The 13,416-nt window shown below is 44.5% G+C and overlaps 1 protein-coding gene across 4 annotated transcripts in view; it reads left to right on the plus strand.

Annotated features, from left to right (window-relative positions):
* nek1 (NIMA-related kinase 1) overlaps positions 1-13,416 on the plus strand; it is a 159,887-nt gene that overhangs the window by 30,836 nt on the left and 115,635 nt on the right. For 2 of the 4 annotated variants that reach the window (XM_078215147.1, XM_078215149.1), the window contains exons 11-12: positions 4,194-4,342; positions 13,082-13,141. In XM_078215147.1, coding sequence (XP_078071273.1) covers positions 4,194-4,342; positions 13,082-13,141 — 209 coding nt within the window. The remainder of the gene's footprint in view (positions 1-4,193; positions 4,343-13,081; positions 13,142-13,416) is intronic. The other 2 variants (XM_078215148.1, XM_078215150.1) reach the window with 1 other exon arrangement.

Raw genomic sequence — 13,416 nt, forward strand, 5'->3', positions numbered from 1 at the left:
GACAGTGAAGGAATGGCAGTATAGTTCAAAGTCAAGATGATGTGTGGCTTGCAGGATGGCATTCCCAAGCGTCAAGTGGTAGAGTTCATGCGTTTGGAAGAAGCTGTTGATGGAGCTTTGGTTGGTTGCTGCGTCCATCTTGTAGATGTTACACACTGATGGCATTGTGTGTCAGTGGTGAATAAAGTAAATGTTTAAGGTGGTGGATGGGATGTGAATCAAGAGGACTGCTTTGTCTTGGATGGTGTTGAGTTTGTCGTGTACTCCGTGAGGGGAACTTTAGGTTGAAAGAAAGTGGACCTTTCGATCAGCAACCTGAGAATGATGAGAGTCTATTCAGCCCATTGTGCCAGCGCTGACTCTTTTTGAAGGAGCTATTCAGTTTGTCCCACTCCCCCACTTTTTCCAAAACCTAACAAGCTTTTCCTTTTCCAGCATTTATCTAATTGAATCTGCCACTCTTTCATGCAATAATTCCAGATCACCATCACTCACTGCATCATTTTGTAAAATCTTAAGATGGAAGCTGTCTTCACTCGCCAGGCAGTACTGTGCAAGCCATCGGCCTGCTGATTGTAAGCAGGTCCTTTTTATTTGCAGGTTAGTTTTGTTTCAAGGGCTGCTCAGATTAAATGTGGCCAAAAACATTCCTTCGTTTTGGAAGATGTGAGTGAATGGCTACTCATTAAGCAATTCTGCACAATAAATGCTCTATTGAGTCTTTGAACTGGCTTGACAGAGACCCAATGATTTGGGTAAAGCATACAGCAGCCTTCCTTGTCAGTTTTTCTTTAAAGCTTATTTTTGCCTCTGATTTAACATATACAGCTGGCCTGTGCAGTAATTCAGACTAATCAATCAAAGATGTAAAAGCATCGCATCAGGAAATCTTTAAAAGGCTGCATCACAGAATTGGTATGGTGCAGTAAGAGTTTATTTGGCCCATCATGTCTGCACAGGCTCTCCAAATGAACAACTCGCCTAGTTCCCATTCTCTTGCCTTCTCCCCATAATTCTGCACATTCTTTTTTCTTTTCAAAATAGTCTAATTCCCCTTTCAATGTTTCATTTAAATCTGCCTCCACCACACTCTTCGGCAGAGCATTCCAGACCCTAATGACTTGTTTTTCCTCCTATCATTGCTTTGTTTACTAGTTATTTCCAAAGATCCAATAAAATGTTTAAACATATTCAATCCATGTAGTTTTGAGTATGGGCTGTCTGGTGTTTTTGATATCATTTTTCTTGCATTACACAAATGGACCTTCATGTCGAGGCTAAAAATAAAAAAAATTGCCAGCTGTTATCACCTTTGGAATAAGAAGGAGTTTGTGCTGTAAAGGTCCACATGCTTAATAGCCTTTTTTAAAAAACTGCTTGTTGCTCCTACGGGGCTGTATCCTGGTTATATTTTGTTTAAAGAATGCATGTTTCCATTCCGAGAAGACTTTTGTAAACTTCTGGATGAAAAAAAATTGTTGACAACGCTGACCACAAGTATTGCCAGTTCCAGTTAGCCTGAGGAGATGGTGGGCCTTCTCTTTGTGCTGATGCTGCTTTTAGGATGGTGATAGGCCAGGAATTCCAGCATATTGAGTGGTCACTTTATGTCCAGTCAGGATGGTCTATGTAATGACAAGGTTTCACATGGGAGACTTGTAAAGAAGATAAATTCACATGGGATACAGGGTAATTTGATAAAGTGGATTCAAAATTGGCTCAGCTGTAGGAGACAGAGGGTAATGACTGAAGGCTGCTTTAGTGACTGGAACCAGTGTCCAGTGGCGTACCACGGGGATCTGTGTTGGGCCCCCTATTATTCGTCATTTATATAAATGTCATTGACTATGTGGGGGGTAGGATTAGTAAGTTTGTAGATGAGACAAAGATTGTACGGGTGTTTAACAGTGAGATGGAGCGTCTTGAAGATATAGACGGAATAGTCAAATAGGCAGATAAATGGCAGATGTAATTTAACCCTGAAAAATGTGAGGTGATGCACTTTGGAAGGAGTAATTTGACTAAGTATTCAATGAATGGTAGGACACTAGAAAGTTCTGTGGAACAATGGGACCTTGGCGTATTTGTCCACAGATCTCTGAAGGCAGAACGGCATGTTGGTAGGATGGGAAAAAGGCAAGTTGCCTTTATCAATCAAGGCATAGATTACAAAAGCAGGGAAGTCATGTTGGAGTTGTATAGAACTTTGGTGAGGCCACAGCTGGAGCACTGTGTGCAGTTCTGGTCGCCACATTATCGAAGGATGTGATTGCACTGGAGGGGATGCAGAGGAAATTCACCAGGATGCTGCCTGGGATGGAACATTTAAGTTATGAAGAGAGGTGCATAAGCTTGGGTTGTTTTCGTTGGAGCAGAGAAGACTGAGGGGTGACCTGGTCAAGGTGTACAAGATTATGAGAGACGTGGACAGAGTGGATAAGGAGCAGCTGTTCCCCTTAGTTGAAGGGTCAGTTACGAGGGGAGATAAGTTTGAGTTGAGGGACAGGAGATTTTGGGGAGGATGTGAGGAAAAAGCTTTTTATCCAGAGGGAGGTGAGGGTCTGGAATGCGCTGCCTGGGAGGGTGGTAGAGGCGGGTTACCTCCCATCCTTTAAAAACTTGGCACATCATAACATTTAGGGCTATGGGCCAAGTGCTGGCAGATAGGATTAGGTAGGAGTTCAGGTGTTTCTAATGTGTTGGTGTGGACTTGATGGGCCGAAGAGTCTCTTCTGTGCTGTATGGTTCTATGATTCTACCATTTTCTGCTCTTGTGTCCCTGTTGGTGTGGGGCTAGAAGATGCTGAGGATGCTAGGAGGCTGCAGGGTGACTTGGACAGGCTGGCTGAGTGGGCAAATACTTGGCAAATGCAATACAATGTGGTTAAATGTGAGGTTATTCACTTTGGCAGAAACAGGAACCAAGATTATTATCTGAATGGTGGCAGATTCGGAAAAGGGGAAGTTCAACGTGACCTTGATGTCTTGGTGGAACAGTTGCTGAAGATTGGCATGCAGGTACAGCAGGCAGTGAGAAAAGTTAATGGCACGATGGCCTTCATAGCAAGAAGATTTGAGTATAGGAGTAAGGTGGTTTTGCTGCAGTTATACAGAGCTTTGGTGAGGCCACACCCTGAGTATTGTGTGCAGTTTTGGTCTCCTAGTCTGAGGAAGGACATTCTTGCTATTGAGGGAGTCCAGCAAAGTTTCACCAGACTGATTCCTGGAATGGCAGCACTGACTTATGAAGAGAAACTGGATCAACAGAGCTTGTCCTCACTGGAATTTAGAAGAATGAGAGGGGATCTCATCAAAACATATAAAATCCTGATGGGATGGGATGGGACTGGACTGGCTAGATGCAGGAAGACTGTTCCCGATGTTGGGCAAGTCCAGAACTAGGGGTCACAGTCTAAGAATAAAGGGTAAGACATTCAGGACTGAGATGAGGAAGAACGTCTTCACTCAGAGAGTTGTGAACCTGTGGAATTCTCTACCACAGAAACCTGTTGGGGCCAGTTCGTTAGATATGTTCAAGAGGGAGCTGGACGTGGCCCTTGTGGCTAAAGGGATCACGAGGTATGGAGAGAAAGCGGGAGTGGGATACTGAAAGTGCATGATCAGCCATGATCATACTGGATGGTGGTGCAGGCTCGAAGGGCTGAATGGCCTACTCCTGCACCTATTTTCTATGTTTCTAAAGTAAGCTTACATTTGCATTGGGCCTCACTGCACTAGTGCACAGCTGATTTAAAACGATGAATATTGAACCCAGTGATGGGATTGCCATCCAGCAACCCGCTTTGTTCTGGAATACGAGTTCAGAGTTTTGGGAGAAATCTTGAACTGCAAATGGCGTTTCCTTAACAGTGCATGGCTTTTTTTCGTTTTGACCACAGTGCTTCCCAATGAAGCAAGGCCAGATATAAATGATACTCTTACTGCGCCCTGGTTAAGATCAACCCACCAGTGCCTTATCAAGGGTAATTAAAAACGGGCAGTAAATGGTAGCCCAGCCTACGTCTACATCTTGAGGGTTAGTTTTAAAGAACCTGGCACAGACCAGGGAATGAAACCGAAGCTTCATGATACACGTATTGAATCATCGAGAAATCCAATTGAGTGCTGATAGAAATTGAAAACATTATGTTTGGCAAAAAAAATCATTAAACAAATTTTCTTTACCTTGGTAGTAAAAAGACCAGGTCCAGTCTCAGGATCCGCAGGACCTGCGCAGAAAATTACCAAACCAGCAGCCAAATACCGAGTGCCATTGACTGTAAAATCTGCAGAGGCAGCTAAAAGGATTTCTGACAAGAAGCCACTGATGAAGTACAAACAGGTGAGAGGTGTTAATTAATGTCCTGGTTATAGGCGTGGATCAGTTTCCTAACCAAATAAATCCTTCTCTTCACTGCTGGATTGGTGGAGCTTTACCTTGGTGTTTCTGTTACCCATTTGATTTCATTTGCATCTTCCATTTCTATATGGGGGAGGAATTAAAGTTTAGTTAATTTTATTAGTGACACAAGTAGGCCTACATTAACACTGCAATGAAGTTACTGTGAAAATCCCCTAGTCGCCACACTCTGGCGGTACACTGAGGGAGAATTTAGCATGACCGATGCAAGTAGCATTAGACAAATTAATGGGGCTGAAGGCAGATAAGTCCCTGATGGCTTGCATCCTAGGATCTTAAAAGAAGTAGAGTCAGAGATAGTGGATGCTTTGGTTATAATTTTCCAAAAATCCTTGGATTCTGGAGAAGTACCTGAGAAGTATTGTGGCAAACTGCCAATGTATCCAGACAAATGCAAGGTGATGCATTTTGGAGGATTAAATTTAGGTATGAATTATACTGCAAAAAGGCAGAACCCTTAGGAACATTAACATACAGAGGGATCTGGATGTGCAGGTCTACAGTTCCCTAAAAGTGGCAACACAGGTGGCCAAGGTGATTTAAGAAGGCATATGGCATGCTTGCCTTCATCATCTGTGGCATTGAGTTGAAGAGTTGAGAAATCATGTTACACCTATATAAAACTTTAGTTAGGCCGCATTTGGAGTATTGCATGCAGTTCTGGTCACCACATTATCAGAAGGACGTGGAAGTTTTGGAGAGAGTACACAGAAGGTTCACCAAGATGTTGCCTCGACTTGGAGGTTGGCTATGAGGAGAGGTTGAATAAACTAGGATTGTTTTCACTGGAAAGACGGAGGCTGAGGGGAGACCTGATAGAGGGCTACAAAATTATGAGAGGCACAGACAGGGTGGATAGTCAGAGGCTTTTTCCCAGGGTGGAAGTGTCAATTACAAGGGGGCACAGGTTCAAGATGAGAGGGGGAAAGTTTAAGGGAGATGTGCGGGGGAAGTTTTTCACGCAGAGTGTGATGGATGCCTGGAACACGCTGCCAGAGGAGGTGGTGGTGGAAGCAGGTACATTAGCAACATTTAAGAGCTGTTTGGATAGGTACATGAATAAGGAGAGAATATGCCAGGAGTGTAGTGAATAAAGTGGATGAGCTTAGAGCGTGGATTGCTGCTTCGAATTGTGATGTGGTGGCCATTACGGAGACTTGGATGTCTCAGGGACAGGACTGGGTGCTTCAGGTGCCGGGTTTTAGATGTTTCAGGAAGGACAGGGAGGGAGGCAAGAGATGGGGGGGGAGTGGCACTGTTGATCAGGGATAGTGTCACGGCTGTAGAGAAGGTGGACGCCGTGGAGGGATTGACTACGGAGTCTCTGTGGGTGGAGGTTAGGAACAGGAAGGGGTCGGTAACTTTGCTGGGTGTTTTCTATAGGCTGCCCAATAGTAACAGAGATGTTGAGGAGCAGATGGGGCAACAGATCCTGGAGAGATGTAGGAATAACAGAGTTGTCGTGATGGGAGATTTTAATTTCCCAAACATAGATTGGAATATCCCTAGGGCTAGGGGTTTGGATGGAGAGGAATTTGTTAGGTGTGTCCAGGAGAGTTTCCTGACACAGTATGTGGATAAGCCTACTAGAGGAGAGGCTGTACTTGATCTGGTGCTGGCTAATGAACCTGGACAGGTGGAGGATCTCTCGGTGGGTGAGCATCTTGGGGATAGCGATCATAATTCTATCTCCTTCACGATAGCATTGGAAAGAGATAGGATCAGGCAGGCTAGGAAAGTGTTTCTCTGGAGTAAAGGGAAATACAGTGTCATCAGGGAGGAAATTAGACGGGTAAATTGGAAGGAGGCATTCTTGGGGAAAAGTACCGAAGGAAAGTGGAGGATTTTCAAGGAATGTTTGTCTGGAGCTCTGCATGACAACGTTCCGATGAGACAGGGGGGTGTTGGTAGGGTACGGGAACCGTGGTGCACGAAGGTTGTGATGAACCTGGTGAATAAGAAAAGAGAGGCGTACAGAAGGTTCAGAGAGCTAGGAGGTGTTAAGGATTTAGAGGAGTATACGGGATGTAGGAAGGAGCTTAAGAAAGAAATTAGGAGAGCGAGAAGGGGTCATGAGAAGACCTTGGCGGGTAAGATTAAGGAGAATCCCAAGGCTTTCTACAAATATGTCAAGAGTAAAAGGATGAGATGTGAAGGCATAGGACCCTTAAAAGGTGAAGGGGGAAAAGTTTGTGCGGAACCGTTAGAAATGGCGGAGGTGCTTAATGAATACTTTACCTCGGTATTCACGGTGGAAAGGGATCTGGGTGGTTGTACTGCTGGTTTGCGGTGGACAGAAAGGATCGAGCATGTGGACATAAAGAAAGAGGATGTGTTGGAACTATTGAATGGCATCAAGGTTGGTAAGTCGCCGGGACCGGATGGGATGTACCCCAGGTTACTGTGGGAGGCGAGGGAGGAGATTGCGGAGCCTTTGGCGATGATCTTTGCATCGTCGATGGAGACGGGAGAGGTTCCGGAGGATTAGAGGATTGCAGATGTGGTCCCTATATTCAAGAAAGGGAACAGGGACAGCCCGGGAAATTACCGACCGGTGAGTCTAACCTCAGTGGTTGGTAAGTTGATGGAGAGGATCCTGAGAGACAGGATTTATGATCATCTAGAGAAGTTTAGTATGATCAAAAGTAGTCAGCACGGCTTTGTCAAGGGCAGGTCGTGCCTTACGAGCCTGGTTGAGTTCTTTGAAAATGTGACCAAACACATTGACGAAGGAAGAGCGGTGGATGTGGTCTATATGGACTTCAGCAAGGCGTTCGATAAGGTCCCCCATGCAAGACTTCTTGAGAAAGTGAGAGGGCATGGGATCCAAGGGGCTGTTGCCTTGTGGATCCAGAACTGGCTTGCCTGCAGAAGGCAGAGAGTGGCTGTGGAGGGGTCTTTCTCTGCATGGAGGTCAGTGACCAGTGGAGTGCCCCAGGGATCTGTTCTGGGACCCTTGCTGTTTGTCATTTTCATAAATGACCTGGATGAGGAAGTGGAGGGATGGGTTGGTAAGTTTGCTGACGACACCAAGGTAGGTGGTGTTGTGGATAGTTTGGAGGGATGTCAGAAGTTGCAGCGAGACATAGATAGAATGCAAGACTGGGCGGAGAAGTGGCAGATGGACTTCAACCCGGATAAGTGTGTAGTGATCCATTTTGGCAGATCCAATGGGATGAAGCAGCAGTATAATATGAAGGGTACCATTCTTAGCAGTGTAGAGGATCAGAAGGACCTTGGGGTCCGGGTCCATAGGACTCTTAAATCGGCCTCGCAGGTGGAGGATGCGGTCAAGAAGGCGTACGGAGTACTAGCCTTCATTAATCGAGGGATTGAGTTTAGGAGTCGGGAGATAATGCTGCAGCTTTATAGGACCCTGGTTAGACCCCACTTGGAGTACTGCGCGCAGTTCTGGTCACCTCATTACAGGAAAGATGTTGAAGCCATTGAAAGGGTGCAGAGGAGATTTACAAGGATGTTGCCTGGATTGGGGGGCATGCCTTATGAGGATAGGTTGAGGGAGCTTGGTCTCTTCTCCCTGGAGAGACGAAGGATGAGAGGTGACCTGATAGAGGTTTACAAGATGTTGAGAGGTCTGGATAGGGTAGACTCTCAGAGGCTATTTCCAAGGGCTGAAATGGTTGCTACGAGAGGACACAGGTTTAAGGTGCTGGGGGGTAGGTACAGAGGAGATGTCAGGGGTAAGTTTTTCACTCAGAGGGTGGTGGGTGAGTGGAATCGGCTGACGTCGGTGGTGGTGGAGGCAAACTCGTTGGGGTCTTTTAAGAGACTTCTGGATGAGTACATGGGATTTAATGGGATTGAGGGCTATAGATAGGCCTAGAGGTGGGGATGTGATCGGCGCAAATTGTGGGCCGAAGGGCCTGTTTGTGCTGTGGCTTTCTATGTTCTATGTACCGAGTAAGGGCAGAAGATTTTTTTTAGTTTAGGGCATCATGATCGACACAGGCTTGGAGGGCCGAAGGGCCTGTTCCTGTGCTGTACCTTTCTTCTTGTATTTGGACTTCCAGAAGGCGTTCGACAGGGTACCTCACAAAAGATTAAGTCATAAGATGGTGTTGTGGATAATATATTGGCATGGATGGAGAATTGGCTAATGGGCAGGAAACAGCAAGTGGGGAATCGGGTTTGTTTTCATGTTGGCAACCTGTAACCAGTGGGGTTCCACAGGCATCAGTGTTGGGACCGCAACACTTTACAATATATATTAATGACTTGGAGGAAGGAAGCGAATGTACTATAGCCAAATTTGCAGACAATGCAAAAATGAGTGGCAAGGCAAGTTGCGAGAGGGGTGTAAACAGCTTACAAAGAGATATTAATAGGTTAAGTAAGTGGACAAAAAGTTGGCAGATGGAGTATAATGTGGGAAAATGTGAAGTTGTTCATTTTGGAACAGAGAACAAAAGAAGAGTATCGTTTTAAACAAAAACTGCAGAAAGCTGCAACACAAAGAGACTTGGGGGAACTAGTGCATGAAACAAAGGAAGCTAGCACACAGATGCAGCAGATAATAGGCTAATGGAATGTTGGCCCTTATCTCAAGGGAGTTGGACTGTAAGAGTAGGGAAGTCTTGCTGCAACTATACAAGGTATTGGTGAGACCACATCTGGAGTACTCCACGTTTTGGTCCCCTTATTTAAGGAAAGATATTACATTGGAGGCATTTCAGAGAAGGTTCACTGGGATGATCCCTGGTATGGAGGGATTGTCTTATGAGGGAAGGTTGAATAGGTTGGGACTCTACTCATTGGAATTTAGGAGAATGAGAGGTGATCTTATTGAAATATATTGCATTTTTAAGGGGCTTGATTGACAGGGTAAATGCTGAGAGATGCTTCCCCTCATGGAAGAGTCTAAGACCAGAGGGCAGCGTCTCAGAATAAAGGGACACCAATTTAAGACCGAGATGGGGAGGAATTTCCTCTGAGGGTTGTGAGTCTTTGAAACTCCTTGCCTTGGAGAGCTCTGGGCACAGAGTCCTTGAGGCTGAGATACAGATTTTTGATCAGTAAGGGAATCAAGGGTTCCGGGGAAAGGGTAGTAAAGTGGACGTGAGGAATGTCGGATCAGCCAGAACCTATTGAATGGCGGAGCAGGCTCGAGGGGCCGAATGGCCTACTCCCGTTCCTATTTCTTATGGTCTATTTGCTATTGAGCTTTTTTGATTTGGAAAGTATTATTGAGCCGATAAATGCAGGCTGGTGACCATTGATTTAGCTTTTTGTAGGCGTTGCTTTTGTTTATTGTGAAAAGCCTTTTCATTGTTTCTTTGGACTGGATGACATAGCCAATTTTTCTTTGTGAATTTGAACTTGTAGCATTTCAGCATGTTGGTTGAAATGGTCTGTTGTGTTTTACCTGTTCTTTCCCAAAAATGTTTCTTCTTCCCCTCTGAAAGTTTAGGCTTCTTGTTGGCATATTCTAATCTTGCCGAGCAGGAAAGAAATCTTTCAATCAAATTATCAGACAGGACTATGGGGAGAGATCAAATAAGTAGAACTAAATTTGGATTGATATTGTAAAGAGGGGGCACAGTCATGACTCGATATCTTCTGCAACATTAATATGCTTTGGTCGAAAGCAGTAAATTAAAAAAAAATATGCTGGCTGAAATCCCGCAACATTGCAGGGAGTGAGATGGTGTTGCAAGTTGGGGGGGCTGGATGAATTGGTTTGCTGCGTTCCTGTTTGAATATTTGGAAAGAAGTCTAAAAGATCTCCAAGTGCATTTTGATTATGTTGCCGTAATCTACATTAACTGTTCCCTTTTGATAAAACAATGCACGTCCTAAGGGGTTGCCGATCTTGACTTTTACTATCCACCTGTTTTAGTGTGAATTTGCACAGCAAGCATGAGGAGCTATAAGTCAGCTGCTCTGAATACATGTAGAAAAACCTGCCCCAAATCATACTTCCCCACTGGTAAATTTATGTTCCTCGGTGTTTTGCTCTCCATTTTTTTTTTGGATTATTTACAAAAGTTTCAACAAGAATACTGTTTTAAGGTATCTATGTTAGAAGGCTTTAACTCTTAGATATTTTGTGCTTAAAAATGATAAATTTACCTTCAGAATAGCTTCCTGGAGCATGTGGATGGGACAAGAATTGCAACAGCAAGTCCTATCATTCTGTGTAAATGGCCAGTCTTGTTAATCATACAGGCAGACATCTCTGTTGGAAAGTACTGTATTGCAGACCTTGCCTGTACATTTGCTGCATTTGTAAGTTTTGTAACTGTCGTGTAAATATCAGATGATTGTCGATGGCAATGTCGTGCATGTCATTTTCAAAAGCAAGTCCTTGGCTTAGTGAGAATCCTAGATGAGTTAATTGGTTGTTGCTGAACATTCAGTTTGTGCATGAGGGATATATATGAAGTAAATCAAAGTCAGCAAGGTGAAACTGTCATTGTAGAATAGTTAAATAAAATAAATTGTCTGGGTTAGACTTCTTGAGTGGGGTTTTCCAGCCGCGCTTGCCCCAAGACCGGAAAATCCTGCCCGAGGTCAAAGGACCTATTCATAGTCCTGTCATGCCGCTACGATTCCCATGACGGGCAGGACGGGAAAATTCTGCCCCTTGTTTTTCAACTTATTTATCTATAGTAACCAGGCCAACAGGTGGCATGTGTTTTTCAAATCATTCTTGGGATTTTGATTTGATTTATTATCATCCCATGTATTAACATACAGTGAATAGTATTGTTTCTTGTGCGCTATATAGACAAAACATACCCTTCATAGAGAAGAAAGGAGAGAGTGCAGAATGTAGTGTTACACTCATAGCTAGCGTATCGAGAAAGATCAACTTAATACAAGGTAGGTCCATTCAAAAATCTGACAGCAGCAGGGAAGAAGCTGTTCTTGAGTCAGTTGGTACGTGACCTCAGACTTTTGTATCTTTTTCCCAACGGAAGAAGGTGGAAGAGAGAATGTCTGGGGTATGTGGGATCCTTAATTATGATGGCTGCTTTTCCAAGGCAATGGGAATTGTAGACCGAGTCAATGGATGGGAGGCTGGTTTGCGTGATGGATTGGGCTACATTCACAATTTTTTGTAGTTTCTTGCGGTCTTGGGCAGAGCAGAGCAGGAGTGGGTGTTGCCTGGTCCAAATGCCCTTGAGCAGATTGTGGTGAGCTGCCGCCTTGCTGTAGTCCATGTGATGTGGGTACACCTACAGTGCTGTGGGGGAGGGAATGTCATGATTTTGAGCTAGCGACAATGAAGGAATATAGAAATCATAGAAACCCTACAGTACAGAAAGAGGCCATTCGGCCCATCGAGTCTGCACCGACCACAATCCCACCCAGGCCCTACCCCCATAACTCTATATATTTACCTGCTAATCCCTCTAACCTACACATCTCAGGACACTAAGGGGCAATTTTAGCATGGTCAATCAACCTAACCCGCACATCTTTGGACTGTAGGAGGAAACTGGAGCACCCGGAGGAAACCCACGCAGACACGAGTAGAATGTGCAAACTCCACACAGACAGTGACCTAAGCTGGGAATCGAACCCAGGTCCCTGGAGCTGTGAAGCAGCAGTGCTAACCACTGTGCTACCGTGCCGCCCTCAATAGATCTATTTCCAAGCCAGGATGGTGGGTGGCTTGGAGGGAAACTTGTATTCCCATGCTGCTCTTGTCATTCTTGATGGTAACGATCACAGGTTTAGAAGGTGCTGTCGAAACAGCCTTGATGAGTTCTTGAAGTGCATTTTGTAAATGGTACAATGCTGCTAATATGTTCTGTGGTAGAGAATGAATGTTTATGGATGGGTGCCAATCGAGCAGGCTGCTTTATCTTAGATGGTGTTGGGCTTCTTGACTGTTGTTGGAGCTGCATTCATCCAGGCAAGTGGAGAATATTCCATCACACTCCTAATTTGTGCCTTGTAGATGGAAGACTGGTCTTGGGGAGTCAGGAGGTGATTTACTTGCTGTCGGATTTCAAATAAACCTGTTGGACTTTAACCTGGTGTTGTTAAACTTCTTACTGTGTTTACCCCAGGCCAACGCCGGCATCTCCACATCATGGATTCCTTATAGCCATGGTATTTATATGGCGAGCCCAATTCAGTTTCTGGTCGGTGGTAATGCCCCCGCGCCATCACCCCAGGATATTGGTAGTAGGGAATTCAGTGATGGTAACGCTGTTAAATGTCAAGGGGTTGTGGAAGCAGAAGTCAAAAAGAAAGGAGAATACAAGTTGAAATAAATATTATCCAAATATTATGCCTCTTTTCCCACAAAACATCTGTTGAGGCTAGATCAATTGGAAATTTCAGAACCGAGATTATTAGATTTTGTTACACAAGCATATTGAACCAAGGCAGGTCAATGGAGTTGAGGCTCGAGGGTTGAATGTTGTACTCCTGTTCCTACATTATTTGCTTAATTTTGTGCAATCAGTTCTGTCATTTAATGTTCGCGAACAATGAAATGGCACTTAATTTACAGAAGAAAATAATAGACAGCTTAACTTGGCTTGGTAATCTCTCCCAGCCTCTTCCTCCACAAACCCCCAACCCAAGCATTGTTTTTGTTTGCCGTCTGTTGCAGAGAGTAGTGCACTGCTGACCATTTTCATTTCCAGCTAAGCCATCTAATTTGCAGTTTCACTTTTTATCTAGGCTCAACCAACTCCAGTGAAGAGAATGAATCCAGTGGAAGAAAGGAGGAAAATGTTTGAGGTATATGCAGTCAGTTGAGAGTTTCCATGGAACATGGAGGAAGTCAAATACTTCCTCTGGTAACAAAAACTATCCTCGTTGTTTTGGCAGTCCGATAACTTTTGAGGGTAAAACTGGCAAGTCCTTTTTTTTGGGGGGACAACAACTCCTCTCGATGCCTTTTCATCACGTTTTTAAGATTTAGTAAGAGGGGAGAAAAAATCCCTTGCACCCGGGTCTCCTTTAAATGCAGTGCTACCTTCTTGTTTAGGAATATTCGTCTAAATTAAAGTTGC

The sequence above is a fragment of the Mustelus asterias genome, chromosome 6 (assembly GCF_964213995.1).
Source record: "Mustelus asterias chromosome 6, sMusAst1.hap1.1, whole genome shotgun sequence".
Lineage (NCBI taxonomy): Eukaryota > Metazoa > Chordata > Chondrichthyes > Carcharhiniformes > Triakidae > Mustelus > Mustelus asterias.